At 41.2% G+C, this 23,692-nt stretch overlaps 4 protein-coding genes and 3 non-coding genes across 9 annotated transcripts; 5 read left to right on the top strand and 2 right to left on the bottom strand.

Annotated features, from left to right (window-relative positions):
* Positions 1 to 1,145: 1,145 nt before the first annotated feature.
* LOC133507219 (zinc finger and SCAN domain-containing protein 2-like) lies at positions 1,146 to 4,716 on the bottom strand. Of its 3 annotated transcripts, XM_061832040.1 has the most exons (4): positions 4,608 to 4,716; positions 4,444 to 4,508; positions 3,957 to 4,077; positions 1,146 to 2,906 (listed from the first exon to the last, which is right to left on the bottom strand). In XM_061832040.1, the coding sequence occupies exons 1-4, from the start codon at positions 4,714 to 4,716 to the stop codon at positions 1,993 to 1,995; spliced, it is 1,209 nt and encodes a 402-aa protein (XP_061688024.1). In that variant the 3' UTR covers positions 1,146 to 1,992. The 3 variants fall into 3 exon arrangements, with proteins under 3 accessions (XP_061688024.1, XP_061688026.1, XP_061688025.1); XM_061832042.1 differs by lacking the exon at positions 4,608 to 4,716 and having other exon boundaries at positions 1,156 to 2,906; positions 4,444 to 4,582; XM_061832041.1 differs by lacking the exons at positions 4,444 to 4,508; positions 4,608 to 4,716 and having other exon boundaries at positions 1,162 to 2,906; positions 3,957 to 4,359.
* A 13-nt stretch (positions 4,717 to 4,729) lies between these two features.
* On the top strand, positions 4,730 to 12,649 carry gnl3 (G protein nucleolar 3). Its single transcript, XM_061832038.1, has 15 exons — positions 4,730 to 4,860; positions 4,965 to 5,023; positions 5,123 to 5,263; positions 6,319 to 6,438; positions 6,522 to 6,602; positions 7,044 to 7,176; positions 7,262 to 7,365; positions 8,013 to 8,154; positions 10,453 to 10,540; positions 10,624 to 10,792; positions 10,869 to 11,011; positions 11,212 to 11,354; positions 11,438 to 11,583; positions 11,779 to 11,836; positions 11,898 to 12,649. The coding sequence occupies exons 1-15, from the start codon at positions 4,848 to 4,850 to the stop codon at positions 11,993 to 11,995; spliced, it is 1,638 nt and encodes a 545-aa protein (XP_061688022.1). The 5' UTR covers positions 4,730 to 4,847; the 3' UTR covers positions 11,996 to 12,649.
* On the top strand, positions 7,804 to 7,937 carry LOC133508179 (small nucleolar RNA SNORA47). The gene has a single exon (XR_009797007.1). It is a non-coding gene; the product is annotated as a small nucleolar RNA SNORA47 (small nucleolar RNA).
* Positions 11,066 to 11,141, top strand: LOC133508177 (small nucleolar RNA SNORD19). Its single transcript, XR_009797005.1, has one exon. It is a non-coding gene; the product is annotated as a small nucleolar RNA SNORD19 (small nucleolar RNA).
* On the bottom strand, positions 11,974 to 19,713 carry glt8d1 (glycosyltransferase 8 domain containing 1). The gene is made up of 9 exons (XM_061832043.1): positions 19,223 to 19,713; positions 19,017 to 19,115; positions 18,097 to 18,307; positions 17,758 to 17,875; positions 17,573 to 17,657; positions 17,378 to 17,490; positions 14,773 to 14,939; positions 14,578 to 14,690; positions 11,974 to 14,471 (listed from the first exon to the last, which is right to left on the bottom strand). The coding sequence occupies exons 1-9, from the start codon at positions 19,230 to 19,232 to the stop codon at positions 14,287 to 14,289; spliced, it is 1,101 nt and encodes a 366-aa protein (XP_061688027.1). The 5' UTR covers positions 19,233 to 19,713; the 3' UTR covers positions 11,974 to 14,286.
* A 367-nt stretch (positions 19,714 to 20,080) lies between these two features.
* trnag-ucc (transfer RNA glycine (anticodon UCC)) lies at positions 20,081 to 20,152 on the top strand. Its single transcript has one exon. It is a non-coding gene; the product is annotated as a tRNA-Gly (tRNA).
* A 1,757-nt stretch (positions 20,153 to 21,909) lies between these two features.
* spcs1 (signal peptidase complex subunit 1) lies at positions 21,910 to 22,935 on the top strand. The gene is made up of 4 exons (XM_061832867.1): positions 21,910 to 22,047; positions 22,362 to 22,421; positions 22,487 to 22,573; positions 22,678 to 22,935. The coding sequence occupies exons 1-4, from the start codon at positions 22,012 to 22,014 to the stop codon at positions 22,801 to 22,803; spliced, it is 309 nt and encodes a 102-aa protein (XP_061688851.1). The 5' UTR covers positions 21,910 to 22,011; the 3' UTR covers positions 22,804 to 22,935.
* The last annotated feature ends 757 nt before the right edge of the window (positions 22,936 to 23,692 follow it).

Below are 23,692 nucleotides of genomic sequence, written 5' to 3' on the forward strand. Positions count from 1 at the left end.
GATTTTAACCCCGGTCCTCAGAACTGTGAGGTCTTTGCTCTAACCAGTTGCGCCACTGTGCCGAAATAAATAGAATAGTGTAAAAATATTTGATAGCTGCAGCCCAATTCTCAAGCCAGATTTAATCTTCTGAAATTCCCAGTGGCATTGAAATAGGGGTTTAGAACATATACAGGTAAATACATTTGTCCCATCTAGGGACAATATCTGACGGAATTTCCTTGATCAAAAAAAAAATGAATGAAATCGAATGAAAAATCGAGCACTTTTACACTCTTTTCCTTGGAACAAAAGTCACTTGCTCTTAATGCTCTGACATGTTCTTTCCATACCCATATTGATGTAAATTTCCCGTAATTAATGTAATGAGTCAATATGACCATGAAGTGCCTTTTAGACATAACCATTGGAACAAAAAACGAATTGAACTTTAAATTCATTATGTTAATTAGATGATTATGGTATTAGAAATGTTAATACATTAATTGGAAGCAGACATGCAAACAGTCAAAAATATGTGAGCTTGCTTACTTGAGGGGACATTTTTTGTTCATTGTCATTTACTGTGTACATGGTGGAGCAAAGCGACACGATTCATTTAGCACTATGACTATGTTGTGTTTAACATATGTGAAATTCCTTAAACGTTACATCAATTGTCGGAGTGGACCCGTTAGGCTTGACACCAGCCAACCGCATGCATAATATTATGTAATTCAGGAGTCTAAAACAGGAAGTCACTGATGGTGTGATGTGTACACTCGCCTAACATTGGTGGAGGCGGTCTGGGTTAAGTTCCCCCTCAGTGAAGGTGTCGGTATGTGCCCTGCGACTGACTGGCGACCAGTTCAGGGTGTGCAGTAGTCCCCATTTAAACTTGCTGGGAAAGGTTCCAACACTCAGAAAATGGATGGATGAAAGTCTAAACTGTTTATTCGACAGCTATGCGTAATTTCAGATTCTATTGAAGAAATACAAAACACTGCTTGTATTATCAGTAACACCATGAGATCCAAAAAGGGTAGTTACCCCATGTCAGAGTTGACAGATATTTCACCGACACATGCAAAATGTTGAGTATGATTATGAAAATATTACATGATCAATATGACTTCTTTCATCAAATAACTTGAGCACAAAGTGAGTACATTTTTTTTATTTTGCATCATTTAACTGTTTATCGCACACTGTTGTTAGCAGAGCACTGTGGATGTTGGGGGGATATAAAATTAAGGAACATTTTTAAGAGACTTACATATTATATTGTAAGACTTCAGTTACATTATTCCATTACATTTGCTAACGACACATAACTAATTGATTCTGATGACACTAAAAGGCACTTTATCGTGATATTTAGACAAATATTCACCCTGTGAGCAGTCCATGGTGTTACCCACTTTTTACTTTTTTTTTACTTTTTACCCGAAGTCAACTGGGTTAGGGTGAGAATGGATGTAATGTTCATTCTTTGACTGCAACTTGAGACTGAATCAACAGCGCCTCCGCTTAAATACTCCGTCCTGCATTGACAATCATTTCCCAACAACAGACAGTCTTCATTAATTCAATTCGTTGATCAAATATTATGAACAATCTTACAGACCATAAAAAAATTGATCAAGTGATTTTTTTTCCCCCACAACTGATCACGAAAATGTAATCATTTTTCCTTTTCAATTTTCAAGGCATTTGTGGAAGACTAAATCATTAAGTTGAGTTTGTTACGAAAGGAAAAGCTGGAACAGTTTGCAAAGCTGACTCAAAAAATGAAAAAACTTGCGTCGCACATTTTCCGCAACATAAATGTCAAACATAGAAGCACATAGAAAAGATCAGCAATGTGATCGTGATATGGAAAAGTATTATTTGATGTAAAAAACAGTTACAATCTCCAACTTCTAAGTCAGTACAACGGTCTTATTAATTGGCAGCAATTGTGTTCCAGAAAAACCCACATGAATGTGATTCACAAACAGCGACACCAAAACATTATTGGCCTGTAAAATAGGTCCCCTCACGAGTATGTGTCTGCAGATGCCTTTTGATTTTGTCAGAGCGGCTGAAGCACTTGCCGCACACGGGGCAGCTGTACGGCTTCTCCCCTGTGTGGATCCTCATGTGCACTTTCAAGTGTGCCATCTGGGTAAACCCCTTGCCACAAATCTGGCAGCGGAATGGTTTTTCTCCGGTGTGGCTTCGCTGGTGTTCCTGTAGTCGGCCCGAGGAACTGCAGCATTTACCGCAAACACCGCAGCGATAAGGTTTCTCGCGCGTGTGCACCTGTACGTGCACGTGCAAGTGGCCGACATGACTGAACGCCTCGCCGCACACCTTGCAGCAGAAGGACGACATGTGGCCTTGTAGGGGGGATTTCTGATGGGGGCACTCTACGGCATTGGCTACTTGGTTGCGCATATGAGAGGCCTGTCCCCTATTTACAACAAGTCCATTTCCCTTCGTGCCAACCATCTGGCCTCCATTCTCTACCCCTATGATGTCTATGTTGTTCTCATTTGCACAGTTTGGGTTGACTGGAGCGAGGGGCTGCCCACCGTTGTTGGAGGAAACGGGGCACCTGTGGCCGTCTCCACTCTCCGCCTTCACATGCCTTGAGGAACCTCGGGAGCCCGGATCTCGCTCTCTGTTCTCCACGCCATGACTCTGGGGCAGGGCGGAGGTGTGAGGGGCGTCCTGCACATACTCGTTTGCAACACGCGGGGGGGAGAACATGTTTTCTGATGTGCTGCAAGAGCCATGGGCTTGGAGCTCTCCTCGGTTGGCCTGGAGATCTCGCTTATCCTTGACTTGGATTGGAATACGTTCTTCATGCCCCATGCTGGGACTCCACTCGCGTCGTGGATGCTCGCCATCCTCCTCTTCTCGCAACGCCATCGATGGACGGTCTGAGAAGCAAAATCAGCAGAGCCCCAAGTTGACCAAATTATACTAAACTCACTCAATTATACTAAATCATCATATTCACTCAATTATACTAAACATCCACACACCCGCCCTCACACCAATTATTTAGAGTAAATAACCTACACATACAGTTGAACACTCTTGAGCTTGTACAATTGAAATTCAATTACAATTTGACCTTGACCTGAGTTGAGAGTCTTTCTGTTACATGTCCATGAATAATTTCAGTCATCCAGGTATTTGTATTCTAAAGGCATTGAATTGATTACAACTGGACTGCCGTGATTGTCTTTCGGTGACTCCCACTTGAAATTTGGCAAAACATCCTTCTAATAATGCGAGGTTTCAACCTTGTGTAAGATTATGTCCATACACATCTCACCATAACTGTCATGTTCATGATACTATTACATCCTAGTTATTGTTTTTCATTGTTTATGCAACCAGTGGAATGAAGATAAATTGTTTGACACTTGAAGTCTGCATGCATCCCAAAAATGTTTGAGATCATTACATTAAGTGGCATTAATTCAAGTGTACATTAATGATGCTATTGTTAAAATAATCTTCTACAAATGAAGGCGTTAAAAGTTATGATGACACTTGGTGTCGACAGACTTGTGAAATATTTCTTTATCTACCCACAGTTAAGTAGCTCCTCCGTCCCCCAAAAAATAAAGCAATTGTGTGATGCCAACGGCAACTATACACATGTTAAAAATCAGGCAAGTAATGTTACACGTTAAGTAGGTTTTAAACTGGCGAGCGAGTTCGCTAACGAACAAAGGCTGCTAAAGTGCTAGCTAGCAGCTCCACAACAACAGTAGTTGCTAACGTCAATTAGCGGCTAACGTTGCTTTAGGGAAGAGTGGTTGATTTTAATTGGGGGGCTTTATTGTTTTTTAAATCATTATGATTATCGTTATTATTACTTTTGGTATTGTCTTGAAATCACGCACCCAACTCCAACCCCAGCATTTATTTGTACTTAGAGGGGAAGACTGCCAATATTAGTGTATCGTGGGGCTAACCTGGCCATATTTCAATGCCAGCATCTCGCAGCCTGCGTCTCAGATGGTCGTTCTCCCGCTCTCGGATGGCTATTTCCTCTTGGTATTCCAAAATTGTGTCCTCCACGGACTTGTAGATCTCCTGCGCAGCAAGCATGAGCCGCTCGGTCAAGAAGACGTTTAAAAACTGCAGTTTGGTCATCGTCCTGCGCTCAACTGACGATCGCTCGCCACCATTCAAAACCAACCACAAGGATGAGACGCTTGGTCACGTGACAACTCTTCGCCTACTTTACAATGTTGGGAGGATTACTTTGGAAATGTAGTTGGTTACAATTACAAGTTCGTCTGTTGAAATTGTAATGGGACTATGTAATGTAATGTAACTGTTCTCAAAGACATGACATGACCAGAGAGATACAATCACAGGCGTCATCGTTGAAAGCAAAAAGAAGTGATGTGAAAAACACCTATCTTATAATTATTTCAAGTGTAAATTAAATCTTACCCGTTGCCAGACAATTACAGGGCAGATGGAGACAGACAAAAGTTGCCAGTTGCTCCACCGTCCCCCTATTTTGTAAATTAAATGACATAATATGTCGTGAGTTATTCTTCAACAATATACAACGAAAAAATGAACATGCAGCTGGCAACCAGTTCATTGAGTACCCCGCCTCCTGCCCGATGACAGCTGGGAATGGCTCCAGCATTTCCGTGACCCTCGTGAGGATAAGCGATTCAGAAAATTGATGGGTGGATGTGACTTGAGTAATCGCATTAAGCCCCCTGATCGACAGATGGCGGTATGCAATTTGATCAAAACGGAAATGACGACCGGTGAGCCTGGCCTCGAGACCACGTGCGATTGTAGCTCAGGCACACTAGTACGGCCGACCCGACGCTCTCAAGATGAAACGACCAAGTAAGTAGACGCTTTTAGTTACGTGAAATAAATATACATCTTGCCTCATAGTGTACGCTTGCGGGCTGCTTGTCAACATTAACGCCTTTTCCCCTTTTTGTCAGAGCTAAGGAAAGCTAGCAAGCGAATGTCATGTGCAAAGCGGTATAAAATCCAGAAGAAGGTAAGATGCCAAGCTTTTGCCGTTTTAGAGCGACCCGCATTGTTTGCTTATTGTCTTTCATAAATACTTTTATGCTCATACGTTGCTTTTTTCACCTAGGTCCGAGAGCACAACCGAAAGCTAAAAAAAGAGGGCAAGAAGAAAGGAACGAAGAGAGTATCCAAGAAAGATCCAGGCGTGCCCAGCAGTGCGCCATTTAAAGAGGAGGTTCTGAGGGAGGCAGAGCAGAAGAGACTGCAGGTTAGTCTGGAAAGACAGCGTTCAGCAGTGCGCTTTATTGTACATGTACAGGTATGCGCTTTACTCGCGAGTAAGAAAAATAAAGCACACGAGTTAAACTGCTAGACTAGAGCATGTCAGAAAAACGACTCTTTGCTAGCTGCTGACTTCCATAACCGTCATTTCTGTGCAATGGTTGACATTTGTGTGCTGCTACTGTTATTCAATTCTGTAACTAGTAAAGTGCTGGAAACTAGTACAGTTTCGTCACTCGTACGAGTAGCATGAAGTTGACAGCTATTGTCCGGTGTGGCGGTCTGGGCGCTCCCCCGTGCTGAGAAGTCTCCTTGTGATGAATGCGCATGCGTTACTAACTTGGGACCGCTGGGTACGTAGCAGACTCTTAACTGAGGAATGTCCCGATCTCATAGTTCCCCTTCTTCTACATAGAGGACGCTAAAATATGCAATACCTTAACCCTTACCTAACCTGAAAACAAAAGTTGATTTAATTGAAAAAAAAAACAAAAACCCACATAATCACACCAAATTTGCCAGTCATGGAAATCAACTGCCTTTGGAGAAATTCACCATTTTGAACTCAAAGTAGGCAATTTGGATGAATCGTACAGATCCGATACGTTTGTCACTGTCATCGTGTCCAACATGGGCAGTTTTGTGCTCCTTAAATGCTGGCAGCTTGATCCATTCCACTCATCCACCATCCAGACACAATGTATTTTCGGTTCCACCTGTGCACTCGGGACCTGCTCTTGGGTCACAAGAATTGGGAATGCCAAAACCTTTATTGGGCGTTCCTAGCAGAAGTTACCATTTCATAACCCAGCCCGGCTGATTGTCGTTCCTACAGTCAAGGCCATGTTTAAGTAACAGTCATTCTACTAATGTGATGAATTGTCTTACTAATGGGGACAATGTAGGTTATTGAATAAATGCTCAAGTTTTCTCCACTGACCGTTAATGCTGCCGTTATCTGGCAAGGTAATATGATGAGGATAGAAGAGGCAAGATGGCCTTGAGCAAAGTCAGTAATTGTTCCACACACACACTGACCAGATTGAGGAGGAAAAAGAAAGAAGAAAACAAGCTGGGAAAGAAGAGCGTGCGAAGAAGAGGAAACGGGAAAAGGAGGCTGGAAGTAAAGAAAAGGAACGCAAAGCCAAAAAAGCACGTCAGGTAACAAACAAAGCCGTGGAATTTGGATTCAGTTAAAATCAATGTTTTATGGAGTCTCACTGCCCTTTGTCACTGTATTACAGGATAAGACTGCGAAGGGCCCAGGGAAGGAAAATACAACAAAAAGGAACTCCCAAAAATCATTTTGTGCCGAACTAAACAAGGTAACATGTAGGCTTCACACGATCAGGATTTTTGGGACTGATCGACAAGTTAAAAAAAAAAAAAAAAAATCACTGATCCAATTACATACTGTTGTATGGATCTATTTAAATTATGTCTTCATTTGCTGTATATTGTTCAACAAGTATATAATCACAATAAGTAATATATCTTTGTTTATATATATATATATATATATATATATATATATATATAAAATGGCACTAAGTGCATACAGCAATTTGTGCCATTTTTGTTTGTATTCTGTGAGATGATTTTTTTTTTTTTTTTTTTTTTGCATGTAAAGTATATGCCTTGGCTCCAAAAAGGTTGCAATTTGCTGCTCAGGTCAATATGTGTTCAACAGAACAGCAGCATGTTTACAAACAACCACCAGCGATTGGTTTTAATTGAAACTCATCAGAACATTTTGCCTTGTTCAGGTCATCGATGCATCCGATGTTGTTTTAGAGGTGCTGGATGCTCGTGATCCGCTGGGGTGCAGGTGTCCACAGCTGGAAGAGGCAGTGCTGCAGAGAGGGGGCAAGAAGCTGCTTTTTGTTTTGAACAAAATCGGTACATGGGCAAGACACCTTCACCATATTGCTTTGTCTAGTTACATTATTTACAGTAAAATTGCGTGGTTTGTATTATATTGTAGATTTGGTACCAAGAGTTAATGTGGGACAGTGGATACAAATATTACAGCAGGAGTTTCCAGTTGTGGCCTTCAGCGTACCAAGACCCTTTCGACAGGAGAAAACGGTACGGTCGTAATGAACGAGTGAGACATTGTCTCTCACTGTGTCAGCCAAAGGTTCATGATTGTTTCATTCATATTAGCTCTTTAATGACAGCTGCTGCACAGTAGCAGTATTGCAGATTAAATCTTGTCGTCTCTTTGAAGGATATCCTGAAATATCAGTATTAACCGTTTCCAGCTCTAGCTCAAAGTTAGCTGAGATAGTTGGGCTAATATTTTACTAAAACCTTAGACTCACATCTCTGTTAAAAAAATACAATACTAACAAAATTATTTTCTCTCATTTGCACCTTATGAATAAGGTTTTGAAAAGATTTAACTGCTTTGACTTATTTTTATATACTATCACTATTAACTATTTTTACATTTTAATTTGAATTAGTAAATAAGTTCCACTTGCTTCCAATGATTTTATTTTGGGTCTTGACAATGATTTGCATTGGAGGTCTGAGAAGGTTGAGCAGCTTGTGTGGTGCTGCTCCTAACTGGTTACAACCTCCGACATTAACAATCAAACCACTCATTGAAGCGGCTGTGCTTGTGCTGAGCTTCATCTGTGTGTTGTGAACAAATTTTTGATGTGAAACTGTCCTTTGTGGTTGGTTTTTATTGATTTTAGATTTTTCTGTTGTGGCCATGACTTGATTAGCAACTAAAGAGGCGTAGGATCAAACCCTCCATTGGCCTGTTCAAGGGAACACCCTGCTTCGGAGCCACCATTCTCACCAAGCTGTTCGGACGTTACGCTGCAAACAAGAAGGCCAAATCTCGTCTCCGAGTGGGCGTAGTTGGTAAGAAGTGCATGGATGTGTGTGTGCGCCCGCATATGTAGTTCCTCATGTCTTAGTTTTGTGGAATTTTAATCATCTCTCGTACATTATAAAAAAAAAAAAATTCTATGACCAGGTGATTTCAGTTGATTATTAAAACTAATTGTCTTGGTAAAGAGTAGCACCTCCAGATTTCAGAAGTTTTATTTCAGCCTCGTCATCACAAGTGGGGAATTGTCACATTTCAGGGTCTTTTGCAATTTTGGTGTTCTATAATATACGGTGAATTGACTGCCATATTAAGTGACCAGGAGAACCTATTTGGATATGGTAATGAAGAAAAAAAACTTCACTCCATTTCCTATTTCGCTCTTCGGAATGGAACTACTGTAAAGAGGCAGCTGCACGGGCGCTTGAGGTGTGTTCAGGGACATGTAAAGTAGAGTGTGTTCTTTTGAAATACACTACATGATTGTAAATATAGATTACTAGGAAAATTATTTGCATCCTTGTTTTAAAAGTCCCAAATTCTGGCTATTTAGAGCTCCATTGAGTGACTCTCACATGAATTTTGTATAAAAGTGTCCGTTTCGTTTAAACAAAAAAACAACTTAGTTTTGTTATACTAGTGTCTAGAAAACACCTTAAAGTTTAGAAAACAGTGGTGAGGCCAGCCATGATGTACAGATTAGAGACGGTGGCACTGAAGAAACGACAGGAAACGGAACTGGAGGTGGCAGAAATAAAGATGTTGAGGTTCTCGCTCAGAGTGAGCAGGTTTGGATAGGATTAGAAATGAGCTCATTAGAGGGACAGCCAAAGTTGGATGTTTTGGAGACAAGGTTCGAGAGAACAGACTTCGATGGTTTAGACATGTCCAGAGGCAAGAGAGTGAGTATTTTGGTAGAAGGGTGGCGAGGATGGAGCTGCCAGGCAAATGAGCGAGAGGAAGACTAAAGAGGTTGATGATGTAGTGAGGGAGGGCATGAGGACAGCGGGTGTTAGAGAGGAGGATGCACAAGATGGGCTTAGATGGAAAAAGATGACATGCTGTGGCAACCCCTAATGGGACAAGCCAAAAGGAAAAGAAGAAGAGTGTCTCGGAAACAGTCCTCTTGACAGCTTCCTTTGTTTCACCCAGTTTTGCATCTCCTTTGTCCATATTTGGCTAAGACTGCCCCCTTTGCTCTGATTGCTTGCCACATGTTGAAGGCCTATGTGAGTTGTGTTGTCACTGCTGGTTTGGGAGCGGAGAGATAGGCCCACATCTTCTCTAGTTAACTCAAAATCCCAATGACACGATTTCAGGCTGGTCGGCAGAAAAACATGTAACATTGGGACACACAAACGCCTCCATTCTGATAAGGTGACACAGTCACTGTGATTTGACGAGCACGATTGCGCTCGCAAATCTGCGCAGTCGAGCACGAAAAATCACGTGCACAAAATTTGTTACGAGTAGAAAAAATAGACATTGAAAGACATCACTTATTTTTTGTAGTCTTTAATTAATTTACGTGTTTATTTCATAAACATTAACTAAACAAGCCCGCTCCTAAATAATTAGTATTCACCCGGAAATGGAACTGCAACTTAGCTGTACTGAGCATGTACGGAAGTGGTGCCAAAAGCACATGTTCCGAGCTGCTTCATGTAATGCGAGCGCATTTATGTTGAAAGTCATCAACATAATGAGCCATGTCAAAGGAAATTCAATTACACCAGGGGTGCTCATTGCGTCAATTGCGAAGCAGTGTGATGCCCACAAAAAAAAAGACCTTAGACTATCATCCGTAAACCGCATTCTAGAAGTCAGGCTCCTATTTACGGCAGTCGCAGCGATGCGTGCAACCAAAAAAATACATCACTATTGCCGACAGGAATTTTTGTTTACAATGTATTGCTAGCTTGTTCCTTGACAGGCCAGTGCATTTAACCTTTCTTCACATAATTTGTTAGATCAAGAATTTTTATTGATGAAAAATTTTAGATGCCACTTTATATTGTTATAATAGTATCAGTTGATTATCATTTGAGTTTGAAATTTTTGTTTTCTCTATGTATTTGATTAATTTATTTTTTATTGACAGTTATGTTTCATTAATCTAGTAAGTTCTTTTAAGGTCTTAAAATGCCATCCCTAATCACATCCGCAACTTTATCTGCGGGCATAACTGACCACACCCGTGCATTTTTCAAATGTGAGTGACTGGTGACGGCTCAAGGAGGAGTGGATTAATTAGTGTAGGACATAATTGAGTAAGAAATATTGATAACGTTATCTGTAAGAACTGAAAATATATATTTTTTTCTGTCCAGGCTTTCCTAATGTGGGTAAGAGCAGCCTAATCAACAGTCTGAAGGGAAGCCAAGCATGCATTGTTGATAGGAAGAGGGGCGTCACAAAGTGAGTTGACATAATCTTATCAAGCACTGTTAACAAATAATGTAACTCATTTCTAATATGGATTTCAACGTATTTTCCTTCAGATTCATGCAGGAGGTGCATATGTCACAAACTGTGAATTTGGTAGATAGTCCAGCAATACTGGCGTGTCCGTCCAACCCGGTCACCACCATGGCTCTGAGGAGCCTGCACATAGGGGAACGTGCAGATGAGGCTGTCAGGACTCTGCTCACACACTGCGATAAAACTGAGGTATTGTTCAATAAAATGGGATGGGTGCCATGCTGCCATTATGATCATTTCTCACCATTTCTTCTTGTTGTCTCAGTTTATCCTGGAGTACAATATCGCTGACTTTCGAAACTCTGATGAGTTTCTAACCTTGTTGGCCAAAAAGCGTGGATTCTTGAAAAGTGGTGGCATCCTTAACAAAGAGCAGGCCTCTTTATCATTTCTGGATGATTGGACAGGGTGAGCTGTTAACCTTGTTGATCCGGGTCAATGGCCCACGACAGACTTCTCGTCTGGAAATGTGGACAAAAATAGATTATACAGATTTCCCAGTGGCGACTGTTAATCCAACTCTGATCCAAACACTGTCAGGGTGACAATTGTGGAGTACGAGCATAGGAGTGCATGCTAAGATTTGTCCATGTTTTACTTTCCCCCAGAGCCACACTGCGCTACCACTGCAAGACCAGTGATCAACACAGGCGGCCTGCCTACGTGACGGACACTGTTGTCACAGAGATGTGGGCCGGTCAGGATCGTAAGAAACTGCAAAGTGGCAACCGCAAAACGCTTAACAGTACAGGTGTTGGCAAAGATATTCAGCAAATTATTATTTTTTTACTGTTACGGTTGAGTACATGATTGTTGCAATTGTCCTTTCCACAGGGATAAAATTCCCATCCGCACGCAACAGTATCTCCTTCGTGTCAAACGGTCCCACTGCAGGTCTGATGGTAGTCAGCGACATCCCCGAAGAAACAGTTGCTGTTGGACCCAGTGAGGAGGAAGATGATGAGCCAGAGAACACAGAGGTACTCCACATGGCCATTTGACTTGACGTTAATAATCTGAGGTTTTACCTTAGTATGGAAATGAGGACAGAATCAAATCTGGATTCATTCATGAAGATTTATAATCCAACTCTGATCCTGCTGGTGAACAAACCTGTGAGAGAACTGTGCATCTTTGCATTGTTTTGATTTTTTTTTTTTTTCCCCCTCTCACAGCCTGACGAAAGTGCTGATGAGACAACTGATGATGAACCAGAGACAGTTTCACCCAAAGGTATGTCAAGGTAAACATGTCAACAAACACCCTCTAAGGGCTTTTTGTATTGTCTTTCCAGAAACAACAAATCATGTTCAGTTCAAGGCAGCCCCCATCAGCACCACTCGCTCCACAGAGGAAACAGACGATGCCTACGACTTTAACGCCTATTTTTAATGAACTTGTATTTGAGTCCATGAGGTCAGGGGAAGGTGCAGCCCTTCATTTAAAAACACGCATAACTTCTATTCTCCACTGCAAATCTGGAGACTGCTCTCAGTGTCTGGACAATCAGACAAAAAAAAAAATTAACCATTCGTAGTCTGTTCATAGAAATCTATGAACTTTTCATAGACACCAAATGAGTCAAAATTTAATGTAAACCACTTTTATTTTAACTTTGAACAGAAATTGTCACACAGAAGGTAAACTTGTCAAAAGATATTCAAAACAATGGTCACTGAAGCACCTAAAAACCCCAGTGGCTGTTGGCCCGTATGGGTGATTTTTTTTTTTTTTTTTTTTTTTTTTTTCCCTCCATTATTAATAATATAATGTTTAAAAAAATGTGAATTCATAATCAGTCCAAATTGGCAATAAACAAATCATAACCTTAAAAAAAGAGAAAAATCTCCATGAACTGGTTTTGATGAATATTCTATCTGAATTGTGTGGCACTATTGTCGTGTGCCTAGTCATTTGGCAGATGTATGTATATTTGGTGACTTCAGATTTGGTAATTATGTCCAGTATGATCCACACAGTTGTATCTCTGTATAAACATTTTGTATATAGACACTAATACAATAAACAAGTGTTTCACTCTCCTGATTGATGGATTTAATCAGGACTTTCAGTTGTTCCATATTGTAGAGACCTTTTCATACCACAAATGTGAAATTGCTGGTCTTCGTCACCCAAAACTTCCTAAATTGATAATTCTGCAGATGCATTTAATGTACAATATAAATTATATGTATAGTAGCCTGGATTGGAATATTAAAATGTCTGCGAGTAGTTGCTTAGCGGTTTGCATATTACATTGTTTAAAATAAGTATTGTAACAGTGAGCCATAAAATAGAAATTAGTACAATTATCTAGTGTTGTACTGTGTTTAATCCAAGTGTCAAACATTTTTTTTAGTAATAGAAATGTGTAAAATGTAGTGAAGCTCTGACCTAGGAAAGGTGACTGACTGAAGTAACAAACAATACTTTTCCACAGGAAGTGTAAAGTAGCATGAGTGACTTAGAATGATACCCATGAAAATTGGAAAATGCTGCTGTACCAATTTAAGAATGAAAAGTTCGCCTTTAAAATAGTGCGAGTTCTCTCTCTGTAAGCATTTTAACTGAGAGCACTTCATTGTTTTGGCACGTGCAGTTATTGACCATCATGCATCAGCTTTGTATCTGATCAAATAAGGCTGATTAGCTTTGTCAGGGTCTGCTGGATTCTTTACTTTTCGATTGGTCACAAAGATTTGTTTGACAAAGTCATCGAAGCCCAAGACAGTTTTGGTGCATTTGAATATATGGTCATCTCAACTAAAAGAGCTGTGATTTCAAATTTACTCTTAAAATGCTGTTATGAATACAGTACCAATAAGCAATGGTAAGTGGAAATTTTTCCTTGGAGTATACAGTGCTGTGAAAATGATTGAACCCGTTCTCCAATGTTTATTTTTGCATTTCCCCGCTTTAAGAGCAAACAAATGTAAATATATAGTACACAAGTGAATGTAAAGTGCTGTTTTTAAATGGTGAGGGCAAGCGTGGGCCATGCGTGCACAAGGTTGCAATCATGGACTCCCGTGCAGTCTTGAGAAGTGTACCTGAGAACTGTGAGCTTCTTTACATTATTGGTTACTTACTCAATTTGGCATTTCAGCTTTTCAGTAAGTAGCTAATTTAATGTGGCTTCAACTATTCACTGTTTCAGTTATTTCATCTTAATATTCTGTAACCTGCTGTTAGGTGTATATGACCAAGTAATGGGTCCAGTTAAAATAACGCTCGTTTTGTACTATGGATAAGTCTGCTATTCTATTCCTGCGACTTGGCAGCTGCTGAAAGCAACTGAAAAATGTACTTTTCCAAGTTACGTCTGAAATCAAGTAATCGAAGTAACCAAGTTACTTTTAAGCTCAATCAGTAAATTATTATTTCAAGGTAACTGGCAGCTGGCTATTAGGGTTAGGGGGCCATTACTTGGGTAACTGAATAGTTTTTTCTCCCCCCTTAAAATAAATTACTATATAAAAAGAGCATTTTATGTTCACTTGGGGTAAATTGTTTATTTACAGTTTGCTTAGTTATCATAAAGTGAGAAAACTGCACGAATGTACCAATTTGAGAAGGGATCCGACACCTTTCCACAGCACCGTATTCGTATTCCTGAGAGGTGCGTTCCTGCAGGCATGGTTGACTTGACTTGCACAGATACATACCGGTACACATTTTTAATCTTAATTGTCCCCCGCATGTCTCCGCACTGGATGAAACTTATCTATGGGGTCCGGAATGAACCACCTGTCCCACACGTCGGCGAAGGAGGATGTCCTCCCCCAAGGCTTATAGTGTCCATTCCAGTGAAGGAGTTTAGCTGCTTTGACAAACTGTGGCGAGTAGCGGTTTCCAGCACCTGTTGTGCCTGAAAAGGTGTTCTTTAATATCATTAATGCTACATTTACGGCATGTTAGTCTTCTACTAAATGTTCGTCCCGAGTATGAATAATTTTGGGCTTCACTGTACTTACCAAGGTGCCTCACGTGCCACATGGGGTCAAGTGTAGAGTGACGCTTGTAAAAAACTATGAGGAGTGGGGGAGTGCTGATACTCTCCGCCAACGTCTTGCTATACAAATCGTCCCTGAGGAAATAAGAGCAATGCATACACCTTCATGGTAAAGAAACAAAAGCTGGCCACATTTATGGAAGCGTGAGTGACCCACTGGATGTTGAGCTCCATCCAGTGCTCCAGCTGAGCCGTGACGTTCGTATTCTTCCACTCGGTCAGGTTGGCAACGATGACTCCTGGGTTGAAGGAGCATGTTTTGGCCCTCATTCCTAGTTGTTTAATAGCATCCTTTTTAAAGTCCAGGAAACCCATGTAGTTATTCTGCATAAGGGGGGGACAATTAATCAAATTCCTAATTCATTCTATTCACTGCATATCTTTATAACATACTGAACTGTTCACCACGATTCCACAAAGATGCTTTATATATCTTCTCCCAATAAAAATGTTAGAGGAAAAATGACTTACTCCACCATGTTGGGATGCATAAAAAGACAGCATATGGGTGCATTTTCTGCAGATAATAAGACTGGTTCCAAAACAATCTTCATGAAGGTGACTACAAACGTGGAGGTTCACTACATATTAAAACAGCATTAAACTAAATTTCAATATATAGAGCTCGTGCACGTGACGTCACCATTTTCACGGCGCTATATTGCCGGTCAAAAAGAGCTGCTCGATAGTGTGAGGGACATTGAACTGGAGCAGAATAATCACAATGGCCGAGACTTGTTGTGCTGTTGGTTGTTACAACAGATGAGACAGATATTCAAAGAGATCATTCTATGGAATACCAGCTGAAAAGACCAGAAAAGATTGATAGATTTCAGCAATCAAACATGATAGATGGTGCCCAACCAAATACACATGACTGTGTAGCGATCACTTCACTTCAGGTAGGAATTATTCTTCTCAATCTCAAATTCCCAAGAAGTATTTATAATGCCAAGTTGGCTCATTTGAGAACAATGCGTTTAAAAAAAAAAAAAGACAGGGAGTCATCTCCAACATAGACAGAAGCGCTCCCCGACAGATGTTTTTTTTTTTAATATGTATTGTTCTCAAATGAGTCCAATGCGTATTTAAAAAAAGAGAACAAACCATCAGTCACAGTGATGTTTACATAGGTTAACGTGTGGCCGTAACACGCTTCCGTGTATGGGGCCGAAAGCTTATTCCAGTGTTTTGTTTTGTTATTTTTTTAAATACGCATTGAACTAATTTGAGAACAATGCATATTTAGGAAAAATACTGTCATGGAGAGGTTTACCGAAGTTTAACGTGTTGCCGCAACACGCTCCATGCACGGAGGAACTGACTCACTGTCTTTTTTCTTTTTTCTCCCCAATCACAGTTAATGAATCTGAGTTTGTGTAAAACCAGGGGTCATTTATTTAAATATTGGTATTTGTATTGAAAAAAATCTGAGTGCCTCAATCGCTATGTGGAATTTATTCTTGATTGAGAACAGATCCAGCAACGAAGTATTTGTATGCGTCTAGACTTTTCTACCCTTTCAAACTCTTCCGTGTAAATCTCGATGACTTACTCACTAGATACACGTGTAGATCCAGTTGTCCAAGACAAGCGGAAGCGGGTTAACAGTCCACTTTCTTATCGGCGAAAGCATCGACTTCAGCATTAAATGCGGGTCCTCTATTCAAAGTGTCTCTCATTTTTCTCACGTACCTTCGTTTATTATCACCTTCTAAATGTTTAATGGTATCAGACAAGACTCTGGGCGTCGTGCTATAAGACATATTTTCGTGTCGTCTCCAACCGACTTAGCATCGAAGAATGCTTTGTTAGGCCGTCAATAAGGCCAGTCACGTGACTTTGGTGACGTAGGTGCACAAGCTCTATTATTATTATTACTATTAAATAAGTGGTGTATAGCACCCATGATACGTGCACAATTGTCATCACTCGACAACAGCCATGTCCCAATGTGTACCATTCCCTGCTCAACAGTCATTGTCACAGGTGCTCTCCTTGTCATAACCAGTACCCATCTGTGTATGTATAGTTTCCTAATTGTGCCACCTTTGGTGTGTTTAACTTGGTTTCTACTAAAAAAGTGACCTTATAGAGAATTAACCCACCTTTTCAATAGTTGCACAAATACTTGGAGGTCAATACTGTGCCAAACTAATCTACACCCCGAAGTGTTGCTCGTTCCAACACTTTACTGTCTACCATTTTAATAGGCTACCAAACCAGTTAAGCAGTTTCTGTTGTTCTGGTTCCTTCATCCAAAAAAACTTCCTCCCCTGAACTGAACTTGGTGGAAAAGAGGAATTTCAAAAATCCTTATGTTATTGTCTGCTTTCACATCCTGATGCCAGTGTGACGGTTTGAGCGCTCCCTTTTTGTGTGTAATGCGCATGCGCATATATTTTGTAAACGTCCGGCCATTCTGAAACATCCCCATCCATGCCTCAACATGTGCCATTCGACAACTTGTCGCCGAGTGTTCATGTACGCTATGGACGTCTCAGAAAGACAAACACAGTGAACGTACATATATGTGTATATCTTTTTTAATCAACTTTTGTTTTAAGGTTAAGACGTAACGTATTTTAGGTCCCTCGATGTAGAAGAAGGGGAACTATGAGACCGGGGGATTTCCCAGTAAGCGTCTGCTACGTATCCAAAGTTTCCCTGTTAGTAATGCATGAGCATTCATCGCAAGGACACTTTTCAACACGGGGGAGCGCTCAGACCGTCACACCGGTAATGACAGAAGGGATTCCCACCTGAGTTCCAGCCCCTCGAACAATGGCCTTGGCTGATGCTGAATCACAGTCATCCGAGAAAGCTGCTGCATGTCCAGGTTTTAAAGTCGTTTCATAAAGCTCTTTAATATCCCCTGAAACCCAAAAGGAAATCAGATTTTTCTGTAAGGAAAAATATGCTTTGATATGAACAAGCTGAAAACACAGTGTCGTTACCTTGCACAATGATATCATCATCCAAATAAATGGCTTTCTCCACCTCGGGCAGGTATAAAGGTAGATAATATCTGGCAAAAGTCAGCTGAAAAGTCGGCCCGATGAGCAAAGTTTGCATGTAATAAACTTAACGTCATGTGGTGAATAAATGCTCAGTACTCCAAATGTACAAACAGTTGCCTCACCGGTTTTGTGGCATCCGCCACGGGAGAATTTTGGGGTATCTTGCCAACCAGCAGCTCAGGTTTGAAGACGACCATTTTATATTTCATGCTTTTTAACCTTGGTGCACTCAACCATGCCCTGTAAATCAACACACTTTGGTAATTCAACCACAAGACTTTTTTCTTCTGTGTGCATTTGTATAACGCCTCGTGACATAATAAGCACTGTAATACTAGACATCCCCCAGTCGTGATACTGCATTCAATGAGATATTTATACTTAGTATGATGTCGAACAGCACTACTGCACAGCACACTGCTGCATTCACACAACTGACAGTTGAATGAATGCGATCTTACTTTAGGTGATCCACTGTGTCGTTCATGGTGACAATGGTGAAGACAACGTTGGTTTTCGTGTTCTGGTAAATGCTGTACATGGCGGCCACAGCAGCACCGAGCCTCTCTTCTGAAGCAGTCATGACCACTGGGATCTCGTCCCCTTGTCTCTGCAAGTCCGCCCTAAGATCCGGAGACAGTTCCGCCTCGAAGGGAAGAATTGCCCCAGCATCTGGAGGAGAAGACATCGGGGATTTTCATTTCATGCATGCGTAGTGCATGGAATGACATTTGAGGATTGATTTTATATCCCAAAACTGAACAAGTTGGCATCTGTTCGCTACTAGTAGTATTGGGGAAGTGCTAAACGCTAACTAGTAGAATTGAATAATGGCGCTGAATCTACTAGGGTGCAGTTTTCCTTCTATTTAATCTTAACATGTAGTTGTACTAATGAAAAAAAACAGCATACAAGTACCATAAAATGGAAATTGAATAAATGCTCAAATATGACATGTACAATCACACATTATACCCCCAACAAGTCCCACACGTGGGAAATTTAAAGGAATGAAAAGCTCGGTGTTAACTAGTAGAAAATCGTGTCATTGCTTGTAGTTTGCAGTGGTCAAGTAGTAAACACTTGTGCCTCACTAGTAACATGTAGTTGTGCAACTAATACCAAGTAGCATCCTGCCAATGCCAGTATCCTGTGCATGACATTCTTACTAGTTGGTCTTAATATTGTTGTTATTTCAACATGGTAGTTTACTAGTAAGGTTTAAATGCCTCGTGGTAGGGGAAACAAAGAGGCCGGGGGGGGGGGTTACTAGTAAAACGTTACTAGTAAGACAGTCGTTTTATTAGTGCGCCCTCTGGGATTGATAAAACTAGTGTTTTTTTTAGAATTTTAAAAAAAAGGTCGTCTTGATAGCACCTACGTGTGATTTCTTTATGTAAAAAATCGCTGAGGCTGAGAAGATTCCGTTGAATTATGATCAGGAAAGCCACAGCAAGTAGCACAAGGATGATCACGTTTACTGGAAGACAAACGCATGGAATTCAGTCAGATTAGAGTGGTTACTTTGATCGGAGTCCAAAAAAGGCCAGGTTGCTAGAAACATTTATTTTACATAACTACACGAACCTTTTCTCATCGCCTCTTCCGTTACTCAGCCGAATTTTGCGAAGAATATCCTTGTGTACACAAAGACGCCACTTGGTGGCTTAGTGGTGAGCTAATGCATTTCTATGAGACGGCAATCGTTTTCAAATTTGATCCCATCTAACTGTCCGGGAGTCAGTTCAGTAGAAAACACTAAAACATTTATAACCTAAATAAAATAGTTGCATGAGGAACACAAGCGCCAAAGTGCCAACGCATCACCAACATTACTAGTCTGGTCATTTAGTCGCCCACTAAATGCCTGATTATAAATGTAAACGCGCTAGGAAGAAACCAAATGCATTGCCACACTTTGTTCACCTAGAAAAGGTTTACCCAATAAAGTGCCGTTTACGACTCTATATATTTCGTATTCGATAAACACCGACATCTGTATATACATTTTTCTCCTGATGACACTTGACCTATTATTCGCGGATTTACACCCGACTGCCCTCTTTGACGCCTCTTTAGAATTCTCACATAGGCAGGACCCGCCCCACTGCAACATTATTGGCTCCTGCATCACGGAACGCAGATGTGATGACAATCTACCCAACACTTGTGTCGCAGATGTACGAAATGAAAACAAAGATGTGTCCTATGGTTAGGTTGAGGGCTGGGGTTGGCGTTTGAGGCAGTTTAGGGTAGGTTAGGGTCAGTGAGAAACATTAACGGCGCCACACTGAAGTCACATACTCCTGTCGGGAAGAAGTCCTCTACAAGGACACAACAGCCAATCATAGTGCTGCGACGCACTTCCTGAAGGGCCCAACAAGCGTACGTGGCCGTCCCATTGATTCCAGGTTTATCTATGGTAAATTCCCCACGCACTCCTACGCGTTGGTGGTATAGTGGTGAGCATAGCTGCCTTCCAAGCAGTTGACCCGGGTTCGATTCCCGGCCAACGCATAACAGTTTTGTGACTTGCTATTAAATGGTTCATTCATTTATTCATTCTTTTTTTGTCAGTGCACTCTTTTTGCCGATCCTATTTTTTGTGATTTTATCTTATACATTCGCCAGTGCAGTTCATAGAGAGTTGAAATTATTTAGTCAGATCTAAGATATTCAGAAGCAATCGAGAAGTCTTGCAAGTAAGCCGTACTGCAGTAACTATCTAATATTTACAATGGTAGGAAATGTAACTGTAAATGTAATGTTACGACCAGTTTTGGAAAGATAGATTTGATAAACCCATTTGAGTACCGATAGAGACGCTAAACTAGGCATGTCAAAGTGCATTCCATCTGTGTGGATGGCAAGCAAAACAAATGACCAAGGATGTTGGCACATTGTGCTGCTTACGGTTGCACCCATCCATCCATCCATCCATCCATCTTCCACCGCGTGTCGGGGTTTGGTCGCGAGGGCAGTAGCTCCAGCAGGGATGCCCAGACTTCCCTTTACCCAGCCACTTCATCCAGTTCTTCCAGAGGAATCCTGAGGCATCCCCAGGCCAGCCGAGAGACATCGTCTCTCCAGCGTGTCCTAGGTCGTCCCTGGGGTCTCTTTCCGGTGGGATATGCCCGGAACACCTCACCAGGGAGGCATCTGGATCAGATGCCCAAGCCAACTCATCTGGCTCCTCACAATGCGGAGGAGCAGCAGCCCGACGCTGAGCTTCTCACCCTATCTCGAAGGGAGAGTGTGGAGACCATGCAGAAGAAAAAAAAAAATCCTCATTTTGGCCACTTATATCAGGGATCTGGTTCTTTCGGTCCCAACACACAGCTCATGACCATAGGTGAGGATAGGAACACAGAACACTGTTAAATTGAAAGTTTCACCTTTCGACTTAACTCCCTCTTTACCGATACAAAGTCGGCATCACTGCAAAGACGACACCGATCCACCTGTCGATCTCCCGCTCCATTTTTCCCTCACTCATGAACAAGACCACAAGATACTTTAACTCCTCCACTTAGGGCAGGATCTCATCACTGACCCGGAGAGGGGATGCCACACTTTTCCAACTGAGGACCATGGTTTCATATTTGGAGGCGCTTATTCTCATCCCAGCCGCTTCACATTCAGCTGCGAACCTCTCCAGTGAGCGTTGGAGATTACGCCTTGATGAAGCCAACAGAACCACATCTGCAAAATGCAGAGATGCAATACTGAGTCCACCAAACCAGATCCCCTCTACACATCGGATTCTGTCTATAAAAGTTATGAACAGAATTGGTGACAAAGGGCAGCCTTCAGTCCAACAGGAATCAGAAACGAGTCCGACTTACTAAAACTCTGACACTGCTTGCACAGGTACCGAACAGCCCATATCAGGGGGTTCAGTACCCCATACTCCCAAAGGTCCCCCCCAGGACTCCCAGAGGGACGCAGTTGAAGGCCTTCTCCGTCCACAAAACACATGTAGGCTGGTTGGGCGAACTCCCATGCACGCTCAAGTACCCTACCAAAGGTGAAGAGCTGGTCCACTGCCAAGACGAAAACCACAACTACCTACATGCTGCACGCAACTCTATAGAATCAAGGAAAAGGGAATAACCTTTGACTTTTTTTTAACGACTGTTAAAAATAATCGATACATAACTGAATTGATATAATCGACCTGTCCAACATGGCCTCTCCGTAGGCACGTTGGGTATCCGGGCTCATACAGCGAATTAGTGTCGCTTCCTAACTTCGACGTAATGTGTTGACGTCATATAAAATGGCAGGGTCCTAAAACGGGTCCTTAATAATGTGACGTAACCTTTCTTGCCGGAAATTTTCCTGAGCAGGCTGTTATTGGGATCTATGAAAGGAATATGCTTTCAATATTTAAATCAATCCCCACACACATGGTAAATTTGTTCAGGTTTATGTTATTTTATTACAGTAACATTCAGTTCAAGATAGCCTGTTTGCATTTGCGAAGCCTGTGATGCTACTTGTCGTGATGCTAGCGAACATTACGCTCCTTTTCAGAAATACAGAATGAGCAGTCTCTTCAGATGTGGTTTTACATCAATATGTACAACTCGTTGACTCGTCTGATTCCTCTAAGTTGATTAGTTACAATAATAACTACAGTCGGTTATATGGTTGAGTGTCTCGCCGCCTGCTACAGTGTTAAGTGGTAACTAAAGTTGACTTCTCTCTCTCTCTTTTTTTATAGGACTATAAAGGCCAGAAACTGGCTGAACAAATTTTCCAAGGGATAATCCTAATTTCTGCGGTAACTATGCAACTATATTAACTCATCATGCCACTTTTCACTTTATGCAGTTCGTATCTCTTTAGGTGATTGGATTCGTGTACGGACTAATCATTCAACAATTTGGATGGACTGTTTACATAGTCCTGGCAGGATTTGTCATCTCATGCATTGTGAGGTTATTTTTTATTTTTTTTTTTTGGTTACTTCCCATTTTATACTGGTGTTGCTTAATCTTTTCATGTTGTTAAAGTTTCTTTCGGCTTGTCCCTTTAAGATGACGCTGCCCCCATGGCCAATGTACCGAAGGAATCCTCTCCCTTGGCAACCTGTTATACCAGAGAGCAGTGCAGAGTCAAACCAAAAGCCTCAGGAGAGTCTAAAGAAAAAGAAGCACAAATAAGTCCTTATCATCTAGCTCCTTTTACATTGGAAATCCTTTTGGTTTATATCATAGAGTACACATAATTTCAAAAGAAACTCTTAGTGTTTCAGTTTGAAATACATGTCTCAAATAAAATGTGTATGTGCTCTATTTGTTGTCATTATTGAATAGCATACTCTATGACACAGATCTGTGGATACCAGCCCGACAACAGAAACGCAATAATAATAATACGGCAATGTCATCAGGAAGACACAACATTTTTCCAAAGCTTAAAGCGTGCATAAGGCACTCACAATGTGCTTTAGGGGCACTTGTATGTAAGTGTAGAAAAAGCTAGCATGGATTGAAAGTTTGCATTGGTTTATTTTACTAAGATATCCAAAAGGAAGATGGGACTAGTCGCTAAATTCATGTCGATGATGATGCAGACCAGCAAATACTATTTCCATGACAACCCTTTAGGACATCTCGATCTTCAATGAAGAATGAAAAGGGGGGAAATATCTAAAAAAAAGTTTTGAGATACTTGGCAATATAAATAGGATTCTCATAAAGTTGATGTAAAAGAAATGAGAGATGAGCATTTTCTGATGGGTTCACAAGTAGCAATATAGATGCCATGTCACCACCATGGCTTGGCCCATCGCTGCAACTTGCATGATCTCACAATCCATTTTACAAAACATAATTTGCAGTTGGCTAACAAAGTATTTTCATCTAGGTTTACATTCAAGTACACCATTTCTACACGGCTAACACAGCTCATATTCAACTGTCATGTTGGTAGGGTGGTACTGTATGGGAGTATGAGTAAAAACATACAATATTGGGCTCCGATGCTGGTATTGTATCGTTATCGTTGCATCTTTCCTTCTGGTCTTAATTGTATTAAAGTGTCCCTCAT

The sequence above is a fragment of the Syngnathoides biaculeatus genome, chromosome 10, assembly GCF_019802595.1.
Source record: "Syngnathoides biaculeatus isolate LvHL_M chromosome 10, ASM1980259v1, whole genome shotgun sequence".
Classification (NCBI taxonomy): Eukaryota; Metazoa; Chordata; class Actinopteri; order Syngnathiformes; family Syngnathidae; genus Syngnathoides; species Syngnathoides biaculeatus.

Bases quoted from the DNA above. Each gene is read 5' to 3' on its own strand.
- LOC133507219 (XM_061832040.1), bottom strand. From the start codon at position 4,716: ATGCGATTACTCAAGTCACATCCACCCATCAATTTTCTGAATCGCTTA. The intron at 4,509-4,607 runs GTACTCAATGAA...TTTACAAAATAG, and splicing joins GTCATCGGGCAGGAGGCGGG to GGGGACGGTGGAGCAACTGG. The intron at 2,907-3,956 runs GTTAGCCCCACG...TTTGCTTCTCAG, and splicing joins TGGCATTGAAATATGGCCAG to ACCGTCCATCGATGGCGTTG.
- gnl3 (XM_061832038.1), top strand. The intron at 5,264-6,318 runs GTTAGTCTGGAA...CACACTGACCAG, and splicing joins CAGAGCAGAAGAGACTGCAG to ATTGAGGAGGAAAAAGAAAG. The intron at 10,793-10,868 runs GTATTGTTCAAT...TTGTTGTCTCAG, and splicing joins CACACTGCGATAAAACTGAG to TTTATCCTGGAGTACAATAT.
- glt8d1 (XM_061832043.1), bottom strand. The intron at 17,658-17,757 runs GTGAGGCAACTG...CCGACTTTTCAG, and splicing joins TGGCGGATGCCACAAAACCG to CTGACTTTTGCCAGATATTA. The intron at 14,691-14,772 runs GTGGGTCACTCA...TTATTTCCTCAG, and splicing joins TGGATGGAGCTCAACATCCA to GGACGATTTGTATAGCAAGA.
- spcs1 (XM_061832867.1), top strand. From the start codon at position 22,012: ATGCTTTCAATATTTAAATCAATCCCCACACACATG. The intron at 22,422-22,486 runs GTAACTATGCAA...GTATCTCTTTAG, and splicing joins GGATAATCCTAATTTCTGCG to GTGATTGGATTCGTGTACGG. The intron at 22,574-22,677 runs GTGAGGTTATTT...TGTCCCTTTAAG, and splicing joins GATTTGTCATCTCATGCATT to ATGACGCTGCCCCCATGGCC.